Genomic DNA, 16303 nt, shown 5'->3' with positions numbered 1-16303 from the left:
CAGGGCAGGGGGGGCGGGAAAGCGGCCACCCCACCTGCAGGCCTCTCCCACGGCGGAGCGGAAGCGCTCCCGCCGCCGCATGAGGCCTGCATCACCATCACCCTCCTCCTCCTCCGCCGCCGCCTCCTCCTCCGAGCCGAGGGCGGGCAGGCGACCGCGCTACGCAGGACCGCGCCAGGCGCCGCTGCCACCGCCTCAGAGCGCCGCGGGCGGAGCCGCGCCTTTCCCCGCCCCGCGCCGCACGTCTCGCCAATGAGCGGCGTCCACATGCCGCGGCGGTGAGAGGGGCCCGGGCGGCCCAGCTCCCATAAGTTACATTAGAGCAGCCACTGCCGGTGCCTGATCGGAGCGAGCGGGAGCCAGCGGCGAGGCTGGGTGCGGGGGGCGGGCGGGCTGAGCGAGCGAGCCCAAGCCGTGACGGCGACAGCGGCCTGGGCCGGCGAGGGGACGATCGGGCTGCTAGAGGAGGGGTGGCGATTCCGACCCTTCCCGGTGGAGGCGAGGCGGGCAGCGGGGCAACTGCTCCTTTTTCTCCCCACCCACCCCCCGTCTCTGGAGGCGAGCGGGGTGAGGCGTGCCGTTATCGCCCTCCGCGGAGGCGGCTCGAAGCCCGGTGAGGCGAACGGAGAGGCCGCTCGGCCACCTGGACGCGGCCCATCCCCGCGTAGGCACCCGCCGCGCAGCCGGCTCCGCTGAGCCCCCCGCACGCTCTCCCGCGCCCCTGAGGCGACAGCGGCTCCGGGGGCCCGCGCCTCTCTCCTCTCCTCAGCCGCCCGCCCGGGGCCGGGGGACGCCTGAAGCCCTGGTCATCCCCGCCGGAGAGGCGGCTCGGCTCCTTCGGAGGGCGTGTGGGGTGGGAGGGGGGCGGGGGCTTTTTTCTGGCGGTTTTCTCTTCTTTTTTCCATTTTTTTTTAAATTCTTATTTTCAATATTTTTTCCTCCCCCTCCCGCCTCCTTCGGGAAGAGTGAGGCGCTGAGGTGGGCTCGGGGGCTCCTCTGTTTGGGAGGGGGTCTATGGTGATAGCACGGGGGTGGTGGGGAAGAGAGCGAGGGGCTGAGGAGGGGGCTCGCCGCCGCGCCCGCCGCCGCTGAGGAGGAGGAAAAGGCGAGGCACCATTTGCTGCTCCCTGCCCCAGCCATGGAGAACGCGCACACAAAGACTGTGGAGGAAGTTTTGGCTTATTTCGGCGTCAACGAAAGCACCGGGCTCAGCCTGGAGCAAGTCAAGAAGCTGAAGGAGAAATGGGGCTCCAACGGTAGGTGAACCGGCCCCACGCCGCCCACCTCCTTCCACCGCGGGGATGCTGTCGCTGGCACTCGTCGTCTTCCCCACCACCACCCCGCTCCCTTTTCCACCCCTTTCTCTTTTTCGCTCATCCTTCTCGGGGCCCTGTTTCAAGGCCTAACGTGCGTGTATTTGCAAAGCCGGCATCTCTTACAGGACCCGGAATAGGAGCGAGGGAGAGAAGATGGCTGACTTGAACTCCACCTCGTGGGTTTCTTTCATACCCCAAGCTCACAGGGCTGCTTTGGGAAGGAGGATGTCACCTCCGTTTCCTTTCACCTTAACGGTGGGAAATCTTCTTCCATTCTGAAATGAAGCGCTGTGGTTTTTTGGGTTTTTTTGTCCGCCTTGACCTTCATTTTTCCCTGCTTTTCAGTGCCTTTCTGTCCCTTATTTTACATTCTTCTCTCGAGTCGTGGCACAGAATTCAGCCCATAAGGTCTTTCTTTTTTTAATCCTTATTGCTTGGCCTTCCTATTCCCTTTCGAACTCCCATGCCGTTGTGTAAAAATGAAAAGCTATGAGAAGAGTATACGGTGGGGGTTTTTTTGTTTGTTTTTTTTTAGCTTTAACACTGCTTTTGTGCCTATTGAATTACTAAATCTAGTTGTGGGGATATAAAAGGGAGAGCAGAAATAAGAAAATATTTTTTAAATGGAGGAAAGAATTTGAAATATTTTGAACCAAGTTTGGTGGGTTGGTTTTTTTTTTTTTAAGCGAATGTGGAGGAAAACCTTTGTCAGAAAGCGTTTGAAAAGAATTTCGAGCCTTTGACCCTTTGTGTGCAGCAACAGCAGAAGTCCCACAGCTGGCTGGAGTGATGACTTGGCTGAATTATAACCCTTAGCACGTTCCAGCTAACCTGTATGTGTCTTAAAATGCAAAACTATCGGGCCTGTTCAGATGCTCTAATGAAAAGAGCCACCTTAATGGGGCTTTCAGTATGTATGTCAAATCCAACCCAGTCGAGTGTACAATTCAGGAACAGTATCTAGTGGATGCCTTATAATGCTCTAATGTGTTTCTTCAATGATTTGTTTTCTTTGACACGCTTCCTGGAAAAATCCTCAACACACAGAGTTACCAGCTGAGGAAGGTAAGCACATTCATGAAATCTTCTGCTAATTCTTGTTGATAATTCATCTTTTTTAATATGCATAACTAAATGGCTTTGTTACATGTTGCAGGAAAAACCTTACTTGAGCTTGTGATTGAACAATTTGAAGACTTACTAGTTAGAATTTTGTTGCTGGCAGCTTGCATATCTTTTGTAAGTATGATTACTTTTTTATTTCATAGGCTTCTGTATTGCAGAATGACATATGTGTGAATGTATAGGAACTATACATACTGGAGTTATTCCCTTTCTCAAAAGGTAGAAATATAAGATGCAAAGTAAATCACTATCTCTTAAATTAGTTGCTTTGTGAAGAGGTTTTTGTATGCTAGAAAACAATTTCAGGGAATCTTTCATTGCATGAGTCATAGGTACGTAACTGCACTAGACAGGTATTAAAAAGCGCTTCTCATTCAACCCAGTTTACTTATTTGAGGTGGGATTTCCCAATGCTTTTGTTGGCTTTGAAAACTAACCTTGAGTAAGTAAGTGTTTAACTGGACATTCTTCTTGCCTTTGAGTTAATCGTTATCAAGCTCAATGTATAATCATTGGAAGACATTTTTGGATGCAATGCAGACTGTAAATAGAATTTACATGGCGAATATTCCAGTTGCCTTCCCTTCCTGATAATAGCAAGGTGACAGTTGTTGCTTTTGACAGTGACAAGAATGATGACGGCAGTGATGGCACCATTGTTGACCAAATTTGGTAACTGACCTTTGGATAGTCTAGTCATTAAATGGACATCTTGCTTTGCATACAGGATTAAAAGAACAAGAACACTTTTGACTTAATTTTTTTTTTTAAAAAAAGCATGCTTAGGCAGTCTTTTTACATAATGTGTAAAGGGTATGTGTACTGAAAAACTGGAAAACTGAGCAATGGCTAAGTATTGAAGGAAGATGAAGACTGTATGTCTTGGGGAGCTGGACAACAGAAGCAGAAGTGTGCAGAATATTCAGTTGTTTAGGTAGAAGTAAAAGACTTTGCCCTGGAGGTGTAATTAACTACTTTAAAAAAAAAAAAAAATGCAGCAGCTCTTGGGGGGAGTGGAAATTGTGGTGACTCTTTAGCTAAGGGCAAGCTAATTAGGATGGGCAGAGGAGAATGTACTCTGAAGCTGTTCTGTTTGATGGGGGAAGGGTTGCCCTGTTGTGGCTGCTGCAGTATATATTGTGGAGCTGATCCTCCACCAAGAGAGGCTTCAGCTATCCCCACGCTGACACCTTTCAAAGTGCTTTGGGTTTTGGTATCCATATACCGTTAACAGCTGAGCAATGATTGGTGGCATTGATCTTGATCATGGAGACAAATGTATCTTACCCTTCTGTTTCCTGGGGAGGAAATCAGGTTGGCTATAGAAAATTGAATAAACAGGTCATTCAAAAGTGCTTTTTTTTTCCCCTTCCCTTTCCAATTTTTCCCTCCCAGAGGGTGAGAAGGGGATGTATTTCTGTTCCTGAAAAGCCAGGAGTGTTTCTCTCATATCATGAGATTAATGACAATACAGAAGTTTTGTTAGCCTTTCATGCATAGGTATATTATTTTTTTTTATTATAACCAAGTAAGTTGAAAAATCAAATTCACCAAACTTTAAGCTTTCATTACTGACTCTGAGTAAATATGATACCAGACTGACAGAGGTCATATAACATCCACTGCCAATCCCTCTTTGAAAACTTGATTAGTAACTGGATTCAGTTTCTTTTTTCAGTATGTTTAATTTTCCTATCTAATTAAGAGGAGACTGTAGTCTAATGGAGTGTGGGATAGATCTGGGTTCTCTGCTTCTGTGCAAGTGGCATGGTATATGACCTTGGGCTGCTGCTCTGCCTTTTCTGTCTCCTATTTAGGAGTTACAGGTACCCACCATAAATTTATGTTAATAGTAAAGATTTTTATATTCTTAAATGTAAAAGAAAAATCTAGATAGATTAAAACTTTGATACTTTAAAAGCACTTCCCCTCTGCATTTGTTTCTGGCTTTTTCCCCATTCAGAAGGTGATCAGTTATTGTCTGTTTTTCTTAGGTTTTAACACTTTTTCTTGATGAAAGCATATTAGACACTTTTGTAGTAGCTGTAAAGAACTGCTGAGTATGTTGACATAAAGACTGTATTACTGCAAAAATTGGATGTAATTAACATCACCTAAATTGTGATGTTCCTGAAAGTGTTTGAATAGAGTATGTAGCTGTGTTAGGCTTGTGGACAGTAATTGTTCCATGAGAACACTTGAAAATACTACGTTAAAAACTGGAATTGTACATAATACTGAGATTACAAATTATGCTAAGTCATTCTTCCAATAGAACAACTTAATGCTAGAGCTTAACTTCAGTGTGTTTATTATGTTATCTTTTACAAGCCTTAGAAATTCAGTTTTTCCATTTGTACTGTTGCAAGGCATGCAAAACTCCTAGTACCTTAAGAGATCTTGAAATGGATAATTAGACTTTAAAATGGAGTCAGTTAAATTTGCGTTGGTTTTGGATGTTGAGTAATGCTGTTGAGAGCTGCTCTTTAATGAGTCAAGGCTTCTGGCTTTCTTGGGGGCAGTGTCAGATCCCACAGAATCATACCGTGGAACTTAGTGAAGTGCTGGTTCTCACTTCAGTGACTCCTTTTGCTATGATTTATTGTTAGCTAGACTGTAAACTGTAGCACTTTAATAGAAAGTAGGGACGTTGTCTAGCGTACCAACAGAAGTAAGGTTGGATAATGGCTCCTATTTGAAATAGCTTTTAACTGAAGACTTCATGGCCTGGTGTATGTCCCAAAGGGAATTTTCATCAAGATGCTCAAATAAGTAGTTTCTTTTGAATGACAAAGGATGGGAAAAGGTGGCTTACCAAGGACTTAAAACCAAATGACCCCAAAAGCCCCCAAGTCTTTTGACTTACTAGCGGGGGGGCTGAGTGTTGGATTTGGACGTGAATATACAGCACCGACTTAATGTTTTTTTTAAGGTTTTTTTTTAGTGTGTCACTGAAAACTTGCTCTAATTTGAATTTGGTTTTTCTGACAATCAAATGGAGTATGTACTTCATGCTAGTGGCAGCAGGTTTATAATGTGTGCTTTCAGGAAAGGCATAGGTGCTGTTAGGGCATTGAATGTAGTGGTGGACTTCACCAGCTGTACATCAATTTAAAAAAAAACGTTGAAGATTCAGGTATGAGAGAGGGGATCTCGTGGTATATAGATGATTGTTTTGTGTCATGGAAGCTTTTCTGGTGATTGTGTTGTGATCATAAATCATATTAGATTCTGACTATTGTGGCTGCACAGAAAAAGATATCTTTAACATTGAGATCTGCATTGGATTTTTGTGCAGAAACATCCCCTTTTACATACAATATAAACTTCTGTGTTCAGAGTCCCTTTTGTGTCCTCTACTCCCACACCCCCTGTCAGGTATGTGTCAGTAAAATAAATCAGACTAACAGCTGAATCTGTGTCACCCTAGCTGATTGTAGGGGTCATATGCTGCATGTTTGTTGGCTGTAGATACTATGTCCTACATTCCAAATCAGAACTGCTGTTGCAGATGTGCCTAGTTAGTAACAGCTTAAATTCTTAGACTGTTGTTTCTTTAGTATTTTTATTGGCCTTATGTATGGCTTTTGAAGCAAAAAATATAAATAATTTCTGATGATGAGTAAATGGATCTACCTGTAGGCTTGGACCTTGTCTTGGTGTTCTGTCAAATCTGTGAAGCCTATGCAGAAATAAACCTGTAGAGTCTATCTCAGCACTTCAAGGGCCTTCATAACCTGACTTTCTAGGTGCAAGTACGAGGACGTTTAATTTTCCATGAGCTATGGCTTTTAATGCTTGCTACTTGTGTAACGTGTACTCAGATCTACAGTATTTACATGAAAGAACAGCTTGCTTTGTTGTATAAATGACTTTGACAAGTTGCAAGATGTTAACCGTGCATCTAATGTAGAATAATTCTTTGGTAAAGTATATATGCTTTAAACAGTGACATACGCTTAACCATGCAATCTTATCTTTGCGTCACACTTACAGTGAATTTTCTTCTACAAGATACAGCATAGACTACAAACTCTACCAAAACCTTAAGTATTAATACAGCGTCCTAAGAGCATTCCCTCCTTGCCAATTATTTCTTTGATTCCTAAGCTGTCTTAATAGCAGATACGCATGTTCAGATTAAAACTATATATTGTGATTTAGTCCAAAGATTATTATAGCCTGTCAATTAGCATATAACCTGTGTTAAAAGGTGAGCAGAGCAACTCTTGGAGGAAGTAAGATATGCCAGTAAAAATATTGCCCTGAAATCACCCCAAAAGCTACCTCTTAAGGTCAGTAGCAGTGAGTAGCGGCACAAGATAAGGATTGCTGTAGAACATTACACTGGCATGTTTTTAGCTAAACTCAAATTACTCAATACCACCCGAGATACCAACTGATGGATAGGGGTGATAAAACTGTGAGAAGTAATTGTGATTCCAGTTTACTTTGTAGGAATTAAACTGTGGGTGCTATGTATCTTTTTTTTTTCCTTATTGCTACACTAAACACGGGAATGTGGTTATTTTCAGAAACCAAAGTAGCATATCTGATGAGTGCTTACAATCTGCTAACCCAGTAAAATTTTTAATTTTGTACTTACATATGTGGTCAAGAACCATTTTGTTGTGGTGTGTCTGTCTGTGTCCCTCCCTCCTTGGGTAGCAAATAATAACAAAAATCCCTCCCTACTGAATAATAGAACTAAAATTGGGAGGTTTTTCTTTAGTATTTCCTGGTGTTCAGTATAACTGACATCGAACAAGTATCAGGACTACTAAAATAGTTTGCATCTGCTTAATTTTTAGCTAAAAGAGGGTTTTCTGAGCAGTAGTTAGTAAAAAAATATACTGAATCTTAATTTGCAGTATCCTATGAGAAGAAAGCTCTCTTAAAAGCAGGTCATGTCAAACTATGGACTGCTTTTATTAGTCCAGGGCTTGTTTTTGCTAGGATGAGATCTTACTCTCCCAGCTTGCTTCTAAGTTTCCATTGTCAAAATGAAAAACAAACAGCCTGGTTAGGTTGCTGACAACAAACTGTTTGCTTTTCCTCCGTTAGTGGTAAGCAGGTACAGCCTGCTGGGCAACAGGATTCTATCTTGAAACTTCCATTCTTTAATTCTGGTTTTGTAACTTAATGATAAATAGTCACCTGGGACAATTTGCCTCCATAACTTCTCTGACAATAGGGAGATACTTGTAGAACTGCAAAAAGCTGTAAGGACACTTCTGTTCTAGCTCTTTTTGTCAGTAGTCACTTCATTGCTGGTTGAGTTCTGCATAGTACCTCTGCCCCTTTTTTTTTTTTTTTTTTTAAACAAACAACCATGAAAACCAAGTGCTATTTGCCTGTCATTGTGTATTTTTTGGCTTAGTGTCCTGCAGGTCCACCCCATTAGGCTTTGATTAAAATAGGCTTCTGTAAGCCCTAGCAGCCCTAAAGCAAATATGCTAAATGAAAGTTGTCCTTTAAGCTGCTTATGTTGGCTGTTGATATGGGACTTTTATGTCTTGCTGTTAATGTCCCTTATATTTTTCAGGCTTGCATTTCTCTTGAGCAATTATCTTTTTTTTTTTCCCCCTGCTCTTTTAAGCTTCTTAAATGGTAACTTTACTTATTGACCATACTGCCTGAACAGTGCATTTGAGATCAATGACCTGGAAATTAAGCTGTTCTGCATGTGAGTCTTAAAGTGATTAGGGCTGAAATATGGTGAGGCCCTTTTGAGTAGTAGTCAAATAAAAGATCTCTCATTGTAAACCTCTCCAGGGTCTTAAAAGTGTGCTAGTGGAAACTTTTTGACAAGGACTCAATGCCTTGGACAAGAATTGTCTAGTTTCTACCACGCTTCAGCATATAATCTGTTGTTACTAAAAATGCCTGGTTAAATACTCTTATTCCTTGTTCTACTTTGTCTTTGCTTGTTATTGTGGCTTTGTGTTTACTTCAGGCTACTATCAAATAATAAACCCGATCTGTTACAGCATTGTGTTGTGTATCACAACTGTCCTAAATGGAGTGTTAATATAGCTGTAGTGTGCTATAACAAAACCAAGAACTCGCAATGTATTCTGTTATTTATATAGGTCTGTATTTACTCAAATGTTCTAGAACTAGAGCTTAGATAGTTCCACTGTTAGTAATTCTGTGGAAACTTTTTGGAGCATAAATGTGTGTTGCTGGCTTCCAGGATTAACTAGATATTTCATTTTAATCTAGTCACAGATTGGTAACTTTGCCCCAAAAAACCCCCACAAAACAAACAAAAAACCACGTAAAGATCTAAAATATCAGATCTGTACCATCAGGATCTCTAATCTGAATTCATCTGCTCTTTCTGAAATAATGGCTTATTGAAATAAAAGATCCCTTGAAAACTTAATTTTGGTTCTCCTTGACATACTTGGATCTTGCTGTCCTTGTAGCTACTTTCCTTAACCTCTTAGTCGCAGGCTTTCTCAGTGTTATTTTACAACACACATGGTCTTCAATCTGAAAAGATTATGGTTTAGCACTGTGTAAAGCAGATGCTTTATCCTAGTTAACCTTGTAGGTGCCTGCTCTGTTCAGAACATCACAAAATGATTGAATTTACTTGCTTTGTTGAAAGCAAAATGGGCTCTACAGAATTCCAATAAAGAAAGGGAGGGAAGAAACAGATATGTGAAGAAAACTGGAAATGTACCATTAGCCATTTGTGTAGTTCCACTGGAGGCAACAGTGCTCGTGCAGAGTGAAAGCTGTCCATGATAGAAGGGGTAATGCGTGGAGTGCAGATTACGGTGTAGACTGTATGACTGCTTTAGCTGGTCAAATGGCAGAAGTTGATACTGGGAATTGGAGATTAGTGGTGTGGGAGGAGGGAAGAAATACCGAGATGTAGAGAGCGTAAGAGATCCTAACTAAATCTCTTCTCCAAAGGGATTACACAGACCCTCAAAATGTGTTGCCAGTTGGAATGTTTCAGTCTTATTAATCATAACCTGGATCTTATAAGTTTATCCTCTTGTAATAAAATTTGTTGTTGCATTGAATTTGCTTGACAGTCTGTTTTCTGCTTGAGGCTTTCATGCTGCTGCTCCTTCCTTTTAACATCCTGGAGTGTTTCACAATTGAGCAATAGCTCTGAGCAGCGTGTTGGTGGAATTATGGCACTTGCTTCAGTAACGGTTTGCTCGCTGCAGTCTTCTAGTGATTCAGAGTGCTGTTGCCTGACTACCAGCACTAATTATCTCAACACGTTGTTCCTATTTACTGTCACTTTCCAGGCTTCCTGTTGCTCAACATGTTGACAAAAAAGCTCTTCCTCTCTGGTCATGTTAGCTTGACTTTTCTTTAGTAACTACAGAACTCTGCAGAGGCCCTGTCATACACCCATTCCAGTTGTGTGAATGGCAGAAGCATAAAACTGGAGTGTAATTCTAAAGCAAATGAATTAAAATAAAATCTAGGTGGAGTCTTTTATGGAAGTCCTCAAGTTGATTTACTTTTTAAAATCCAGTTTTGAGTTTTATCAGCTACTCAGCTCAGAATTCAGCTTCAGATGTATCTACAATTCACTTAGATGCTTCAAGAAGACACTACTGGTATTTAAATAAGTAGATGCTTATTTTTCATGTCTACTCACTGAAAACTTGTAAAGCTGTTTTCATTTGTGTGTCCTGAGTTACTAGTATAGAACAATTAACTTGGTTAAAATTCAGATTCTGGCAAAGCTTTAGTGTTCTAAGTAGCCGAACTAATCTGATTGCATCCTGTTTTAGACTAATTTTTTTGAAACTTTTCACTACTGTAGCTGTTGTCACAACTTCCACTTTCATTTGTGAAGCAAAAGTAGCAATATGTTTCCCAAATAAATAGCTTGCTCCTTTAAAAGAACAGCAGCCTTGGAAATGAACTTTGTACTACTTCAGTAAAGATTTTTCTGCTTTTCCATTGCCTATTGCCAACTCATTCATGAACTACAAAACTACACCTTGGAAAACTGAGGGAACAATTGATCAAGTCTAAGCAGTTGAACATCAAGCCGAAACTTACTGGGTCTTCAGCTTGCGAGGTAAATCTGTGTCGATTACTAAATTTAAATCGTTGTTTCTCTCTTACAGGTCCTGGCCTGGTTTGAAGAAGGTGAAGAAACAATCACAGCATTTGTAGAGCCTTTTGTAATCTTACTTATATTAGTAGCCAATGCAATTGTGGGAGTGTGGCAGGTACGCAGGTATTTTTACAACATTGTCACAAATGTTTTGGTGTTGTGGTTTTTTTTTTTTGTTTGAGAAGGACTGTACAGTGTAGTGTCAGGTGCTTCATATAATGCAAGTAACATGTTGCTAACTTCGGATTCTTGAGAGTCAACATATCATAAAACTTCTGGACAGAAAGTGTTGACTTAAAGGTAAAAATGAAAGCCTCAGAAGTATTGCCAAAAAGGCAAAGTGCCCATCAGTGTGTTTGGCTGCACACTGGTGAACACATGAACTATGCAGTCCAGGATGAAGGCCTGAATTAAGAAAATAAATCAAATCTTGCAAAGCTAAGAATTAATTGGATTGACTGCGAAAAAAGGAGTTTGTCCCAACTAAGGAATAAAGGACAACACTTGTAATCTAGTTTCTTGTCTATTTCCTCCTGAGACAAATGCTATGTTTTAGTACACTTATTAATGCATTTAATACAGTACTAATTCTTCCTATTCAATTACTATAGTACCTATTTAAGTGTACGTCTAAAGTGTACATGTCTGTCAAAAGGCAGAAGTTTCTTCTGAAAACATCTAAATACCATGAAATTTTTCATACATTGTCATCTGTGAGATGAATTAGATGGCTTTTTATAAATCATATCAGCAGTAATATCAGTAACATATTCTAACACTTCTTGAGATGCCAAATCAAAACTGTTCATACAACTTTAGTTTACAAATTTGATCACTTCAGATAGGGCATGTTTTATTAGAATTGTTTTTCTGCAGATAAAAAGTATTTTAGGATTTTTAGGGTAATTTAAGTTCTTTGTAAGATTGTTTTTGTTTGCTTTTTGTTTTTTGTTAAAGGGATAGTGTTAATGTGACATAATTACTTGCTATTTTAGCACATTAGGTTTCAAAGGCAAACCTGTTGAAAATAACAACAAAAATTAAGAGGAGGAGCACTGTTAACAGGTTAAAACATGCTAGAGAGGAGCCTACATGCTAGAAGCCACCAGAAATGGCATTGCAGCTTATTTGTGTGCTCTGCTTTGTGCTAGCCCAAGTAAGCTGGCTGAAGACTAACACTTGAAAAACTCAGTTTTTTAGCAATACCCAGCTAGCTGTGCAACTGCTAGAGCTGGTATGGAGGGAAGAGGTAGTGTCGATCAAGGGATGATGGCATTGCCCCCTTAAGTGTCATTTTCTATTCAAATCTTCATAAAGTAATTGTGCAAGAATTAATCTTTAAATTGAAACTTTGAGTTAGAATTCTGCATGTAGTAATTGTAAGTATGAAATGTAAGATAAAACTATCCGTATAGTTTGTACTTTCTTGTGTAGTTGTATACCTTGTAGGAAATGACCAATTTTTTCAGACATGATAGTGTGCAAGAATACATATACATATATATATATATATATGCAGTGAACTGAATTGTGAAACAATTGCTGTACAGATTAAATGACTCATTCCCTTGTTTTAATGGTCATGGAAAATAAGTCATAGTACATAGTCTCCACCCATAAATGTATCTGTTTCTACAGGTACTAGATGTGAGCAACACATTTTGCCTTACCTCTGTCCTCCTCAACCTTTCCTCTCACGTGGTCTTTTCCCCAAGTGCCATCTGCTAGTACTTCAGTGGCTGGCAAGATAGTCTACCATAACTTCACGCAAACTGGGAACAAAAAGATAGAGCCCAACACACTGAGCTGGCTGTCCTTGCTGAATTATTTCTTATTTCTCCTTTTTGAAGGAAAAGTTCCACTTAACTAACCTTCCGTTTGTGGGACTTTCGTACCTTTAAGATTTTGCCTAATGTTATCTCTTGGTTAATCCACAGAAAAGCAGTATTAGTGTAATTGTGCTGAGGAGTAGAATTAATTCACCTGGTGGAATATGAGGCTAGTATTAATTACAGCTTTATGGGTCTCTGCTGGTATCTCTGCACTGCCTGGCACTGAGCTGCACTGTGTAAGTGTTAGTCCTTCAAGGTAGTTTTGGTAATGCTGATTTTCAGCTGCATTGTGATGTGGAAGTACCTAGTACCTCAGGCTTTGAATTTCTGAAGATTAGGTTTCTGCTTTGAGCCATGCAGGAAGAAGTATTTATTATTTGGAAAGGTTGGTATATATTTGAAGGGCAGATATTCTAAAAACTATGTGCACCCTTACCATTGACTATTAATCATCAAGACTATATGCCGTTTGTCAATAGGCTGGAAAATAAGTTACTTCTCCAAGAGCTTGAGAAGGAGAACTGATAAGCTGTTGGTTTCCTATGTTGTCCTTTATGTGGCATCACGATGTTGATACCAATCTCTGATAGTGCTTAGCTGAGAGAACTGCAGTTGAGATAGGAAAGCTATTGTGCTAGCATTAATGGAAATAAAAAGGTTGTCATGTGTGGGGATTCATCTAAGTTTGTAAACTGTTGGAGACTCTGGGGAAGTTTCTAGTCTGTATGCTTTAATTTCACTTCATTGTGATGTGATTTGCTGAAACAAAGTTGATAATACGCTGTTTGAGCCTTGTCTTAACTTTACCCTTGATTTCTATCAGTAAGTGAAATTCTGTAGTGCTAGTCCATTCCAGTCTGAGTCTAAGCTGGTAAGGAACAGCTGAGACCAGACTATTATCTATGAGTCTTAATTCTGCTCAGTACTTCTTTTTATGTCAAAAACCATCCCTGTGTTACATAGAACACTCTGTGTGGCCTCCCTGTAACAAGACACAGGGTATTCTTGATGGGAAATGTTGTGGAGTTTGAAGCAGCAACGTCTAGTTTCTAAATGCTCGTTGATATCTGAATTACGTTGTAATGATTTCCAGTCAGCAACCTCGTAAGGGGAGGGGTCACGTAATTTTCTATATGAATAAATGTAGTTGAGCTGAGTCAGTAGTATTCATATGATAATGCATTTGAAAAATCAGATCTGACATATGTATTTTTCCTTCAGGGCTTTTAAAGTTACCCATTTTTGCTGTCTTTTAGGAAAGAAATGCTGAAAATGCTATTGAAGCGCTTAAAGAATATGAACCAGAAATGGGCAAAGTATATCGACAAGACCGAAAAAGCGTACAGAGGATTAAAGCAAGAGACATTGTCCCAGGTGATATTGTAGAAGTGGCAGGTAAGGCTCGTTTATGTGGTACGTACAAGTATTAGCATACTATTTCAAAATTGTTGTGGGGGCCTTGTCTTAATGATTTGAGGCCCTGGGGGGAGTTGCCTAAGTACATGCTTGCTTAAGAACAATCTTGCTTCTGTTCATCTGTAATTACCTTAAATGTGCATTTCCACTGAGGGGATTGTTTTTCAAATTGCCACTTAGTTTAATTGGTAGGTCTAAAAGCAAAGCATCTTAATTGGAGTACAGGTTTTAACACTTGTCAGGACTCTAAAATTTTATTTTCTAAAGTCTGGTTTCAGAGTGTCTTAACTTGTCTGTTTTCTATCACAAAATACTCTTTCCCTTTTAAATGTTTCCTTAGGCTTTGGAATGCGGGGGGGGGGTTAGTCATGTTCTGTCCTTCGTCTAAGGAAAGCTAATTTCATCTGAAGGTTTTCTCCAACTCTTAGACTTGTAGCAGCAGTGCCTTTCAACTTCTCTGTCCTCTAAGCTAGTATGACTGGCATGTGACATAATCGTTCCTCATCTTTCATAAGTCTTTATTGCTTCTTTTGCCTGTTGCTGTATAGAAGATGGCAAATAGGTAACTATACAGAGTAGGGTTTCCTGTTTCTCTGGTGTAAGCATTTGAAGTACCTGTGTTAAAAGATTGGACTTTTGCATCGTTTTCTACTAACTTAGATTTGCCATAAAAGGTTTAGCTTCAAAAAGTGTATCTTTATTTTGAAGAAGTGCAAAAATAGCAGTATGGGATAATAATACAGCTAAAACTCGGTCATTTTGGTGATAATGCCACTCCAATAACTTTTTCTCTAAGCTGGACTTGTCAGTGACTTTAATGTTTCCTGTTCCTTCCCAGATAAAACTAGGTGTTTCTTGTTAAGTGTCAGGAGTGATTGCATACTCATATTTTGTAGGTCATTATCAACTGTTAACTGAGTGATTGTTCCTTTGGGAACAATTTAGGGTGTACATCAAACTTTTTTTTTCCACTAGTGTCACTTTGCTTTTAGAGGTGGTAGCTGTCTCAAGAGGAGATAAATATATACCCTTAAATTTGACTATCCTCCTATTTTAATTAGCAGGCAGAGAGAGTATGCACTCAAAATGAAGTTCGTGTTGGCTGACTGCCCAGCTTTCATTCCTTGAGAAACTTTAACGTTTGCTGAGCCCTGTCTTGAGCCTCTGTTTTGTGCATAGGATGAATCAGCTACAGCAGCGCTGGCTAGGGTAATTAGTGTGAATCTCATGAAGGCTGAAGCTAGTTTCCTCTTAGCATCTGTTGGTGAAGAACAAGTACAAATACAAAGTGCTGATAGCAGAAGTAAAGGGTGAATTATGATACCTTGTCACTTACTCTGTTGTTTTGACTCACTATCACTGACAGAGAAATCTGAGTTCTGCAATGAGATTTTGTTAAAGCAGCTGAGTTTTTCTGCTTCCTTTTGAGGCAGAGCTGTATAAATTACAGATTCTGCAGTAGATTTCTAGTCCAAATCTTTATCCTGTTTTTAAACGTCAGCAATAGAATGGTAGTTTTGGCAGCAGTTTATATCATGGGAATACATTGATTGGGGTTGTGGTTTTTTTGGTACTTTAAAGCAGTATTGGTAGAATTGCAAGTTGATGACTATCTATTTTGTACTGGTTTGGGCTATCTCACTAAGGAAAAACGCTGGATTTCTGCTCTGCCAGGTGTCTAGAGCACAGAAAATTTTCCACTTGATTCTTTGCTATTTCAGAAGAATTGTATTTTCATCTTACAGAAAGACAAAGCTAAAGTTGTATGTGAAACACCTGGGGGATGTGTGGGCTTTTAGTTATCTTGCTGTATATTGTCAGTATCAATAAAATCAATTGCTTGTGCCTTGAGACATCTCTTTAAAAGACCTATGTCTGAAGGAGAGAAATGAATTGAAAATAAACCTCTAGCATACCTGTAAGACTAGGCTGTCTTTAACAAACACAGTATCCTATTTTTCATAGGGTTATGATTCCATTATTTTAAAATTTATTGTAGAACAGTGTCTGATAGTCCAACACATGTAGAACTGATTGTTTTTGAAAAAGGAGAAACTGAAAAACTATATGCTTATGTTGAGAAACAAAAATTATCCAACGGTATGACCATTAAGATAGGTGGTGTAGCTTGTTAATTGACTGTAGAAGCTCATGCTGGTTAAAATACTCTCTTAAACTGGTGGGTCAAACCAGTCTCAAGCTAGTCCTAAGCACTATCATATTTCTCTTGTATTGGCAAATATAATCAACTGCAGCTTCAAGTGAAGGTAATTAAGTGTAAGTCATGTGGATGTTTAATACAGAAATAAATGCTTCATCGTAATATGAACGCTGATACTGAAACAATAAATTCTAACTTGTAGATAGACAATGATGAAATTTTAATTGTAATCAAACTCGGAAAAGCTACCGAGCAAGTAGAGAAGAGCAATACACTATGTACCAGCATTAGTGTCAAGACCTGGAGGTGAGAGAGACTCTGTGCATGCCTGTGCCTCAAGTGTAAGAGTACT

At 40.1% G+C, this 16303-nt stretch overlaps 1 protein-coding gene across 3 annotated transcripts in view; it reads left to right on the top strand.

Annotated features, from left to right (window-relative positions):
- The first annotated feature begins 320 nt into the window (after positions 1–320).
- ATP2A2 (ATPase sarcoplasmic/endoplasmic reticulum Ca2+ transporting 2) overlaps positions 321–16303 on the top strand; it is a 48653-nt gene continuing 32670 nt past the window's right edge. For 2 of the 3 annotated variants that reach the window (XM_054844232.1, XM_054844231.1), the window contains exons 1-3: positions 2416–2555; positions 10553–10657; positions 13631–13769. In XM_054844232.1, coding sequence (XP_054700207.1) covers positions 2451–2555; positions 10553–10657; positions 13631–13769 — 349 coding nt within the window. In that variant the 5' untranslated portion in view covers positions 2416–2450. Of the gene's footprint in view, positions 1257–2363; positions 2382–2415; positions 2556–10552; positions 10658–13630; positions 13770–16303 lie in introns of those variants that run through there. The other variant, XM_054844233.1, reaches the window with a different exon arrangement.

Source organism: Grus americana, chromosome 16, assembly GCF_028858705.1.
Source record: "Grus americana isolate bGruAme1 chromosome 16, bGruAme1.mat, whole genome shotgun sequence".
NCBI classification, from domain to species: domain Eukaryota; kingdom Metazoa; phylum Chordata; class Aves; order Gruiformes; family Gruidae; genus Grus; species Grus americana.
The sequence above is the reverse complement of the archived record's forward strand: the minus strand, read 5'-3'. Positions and strand labels throughout refer to the sequence as shown.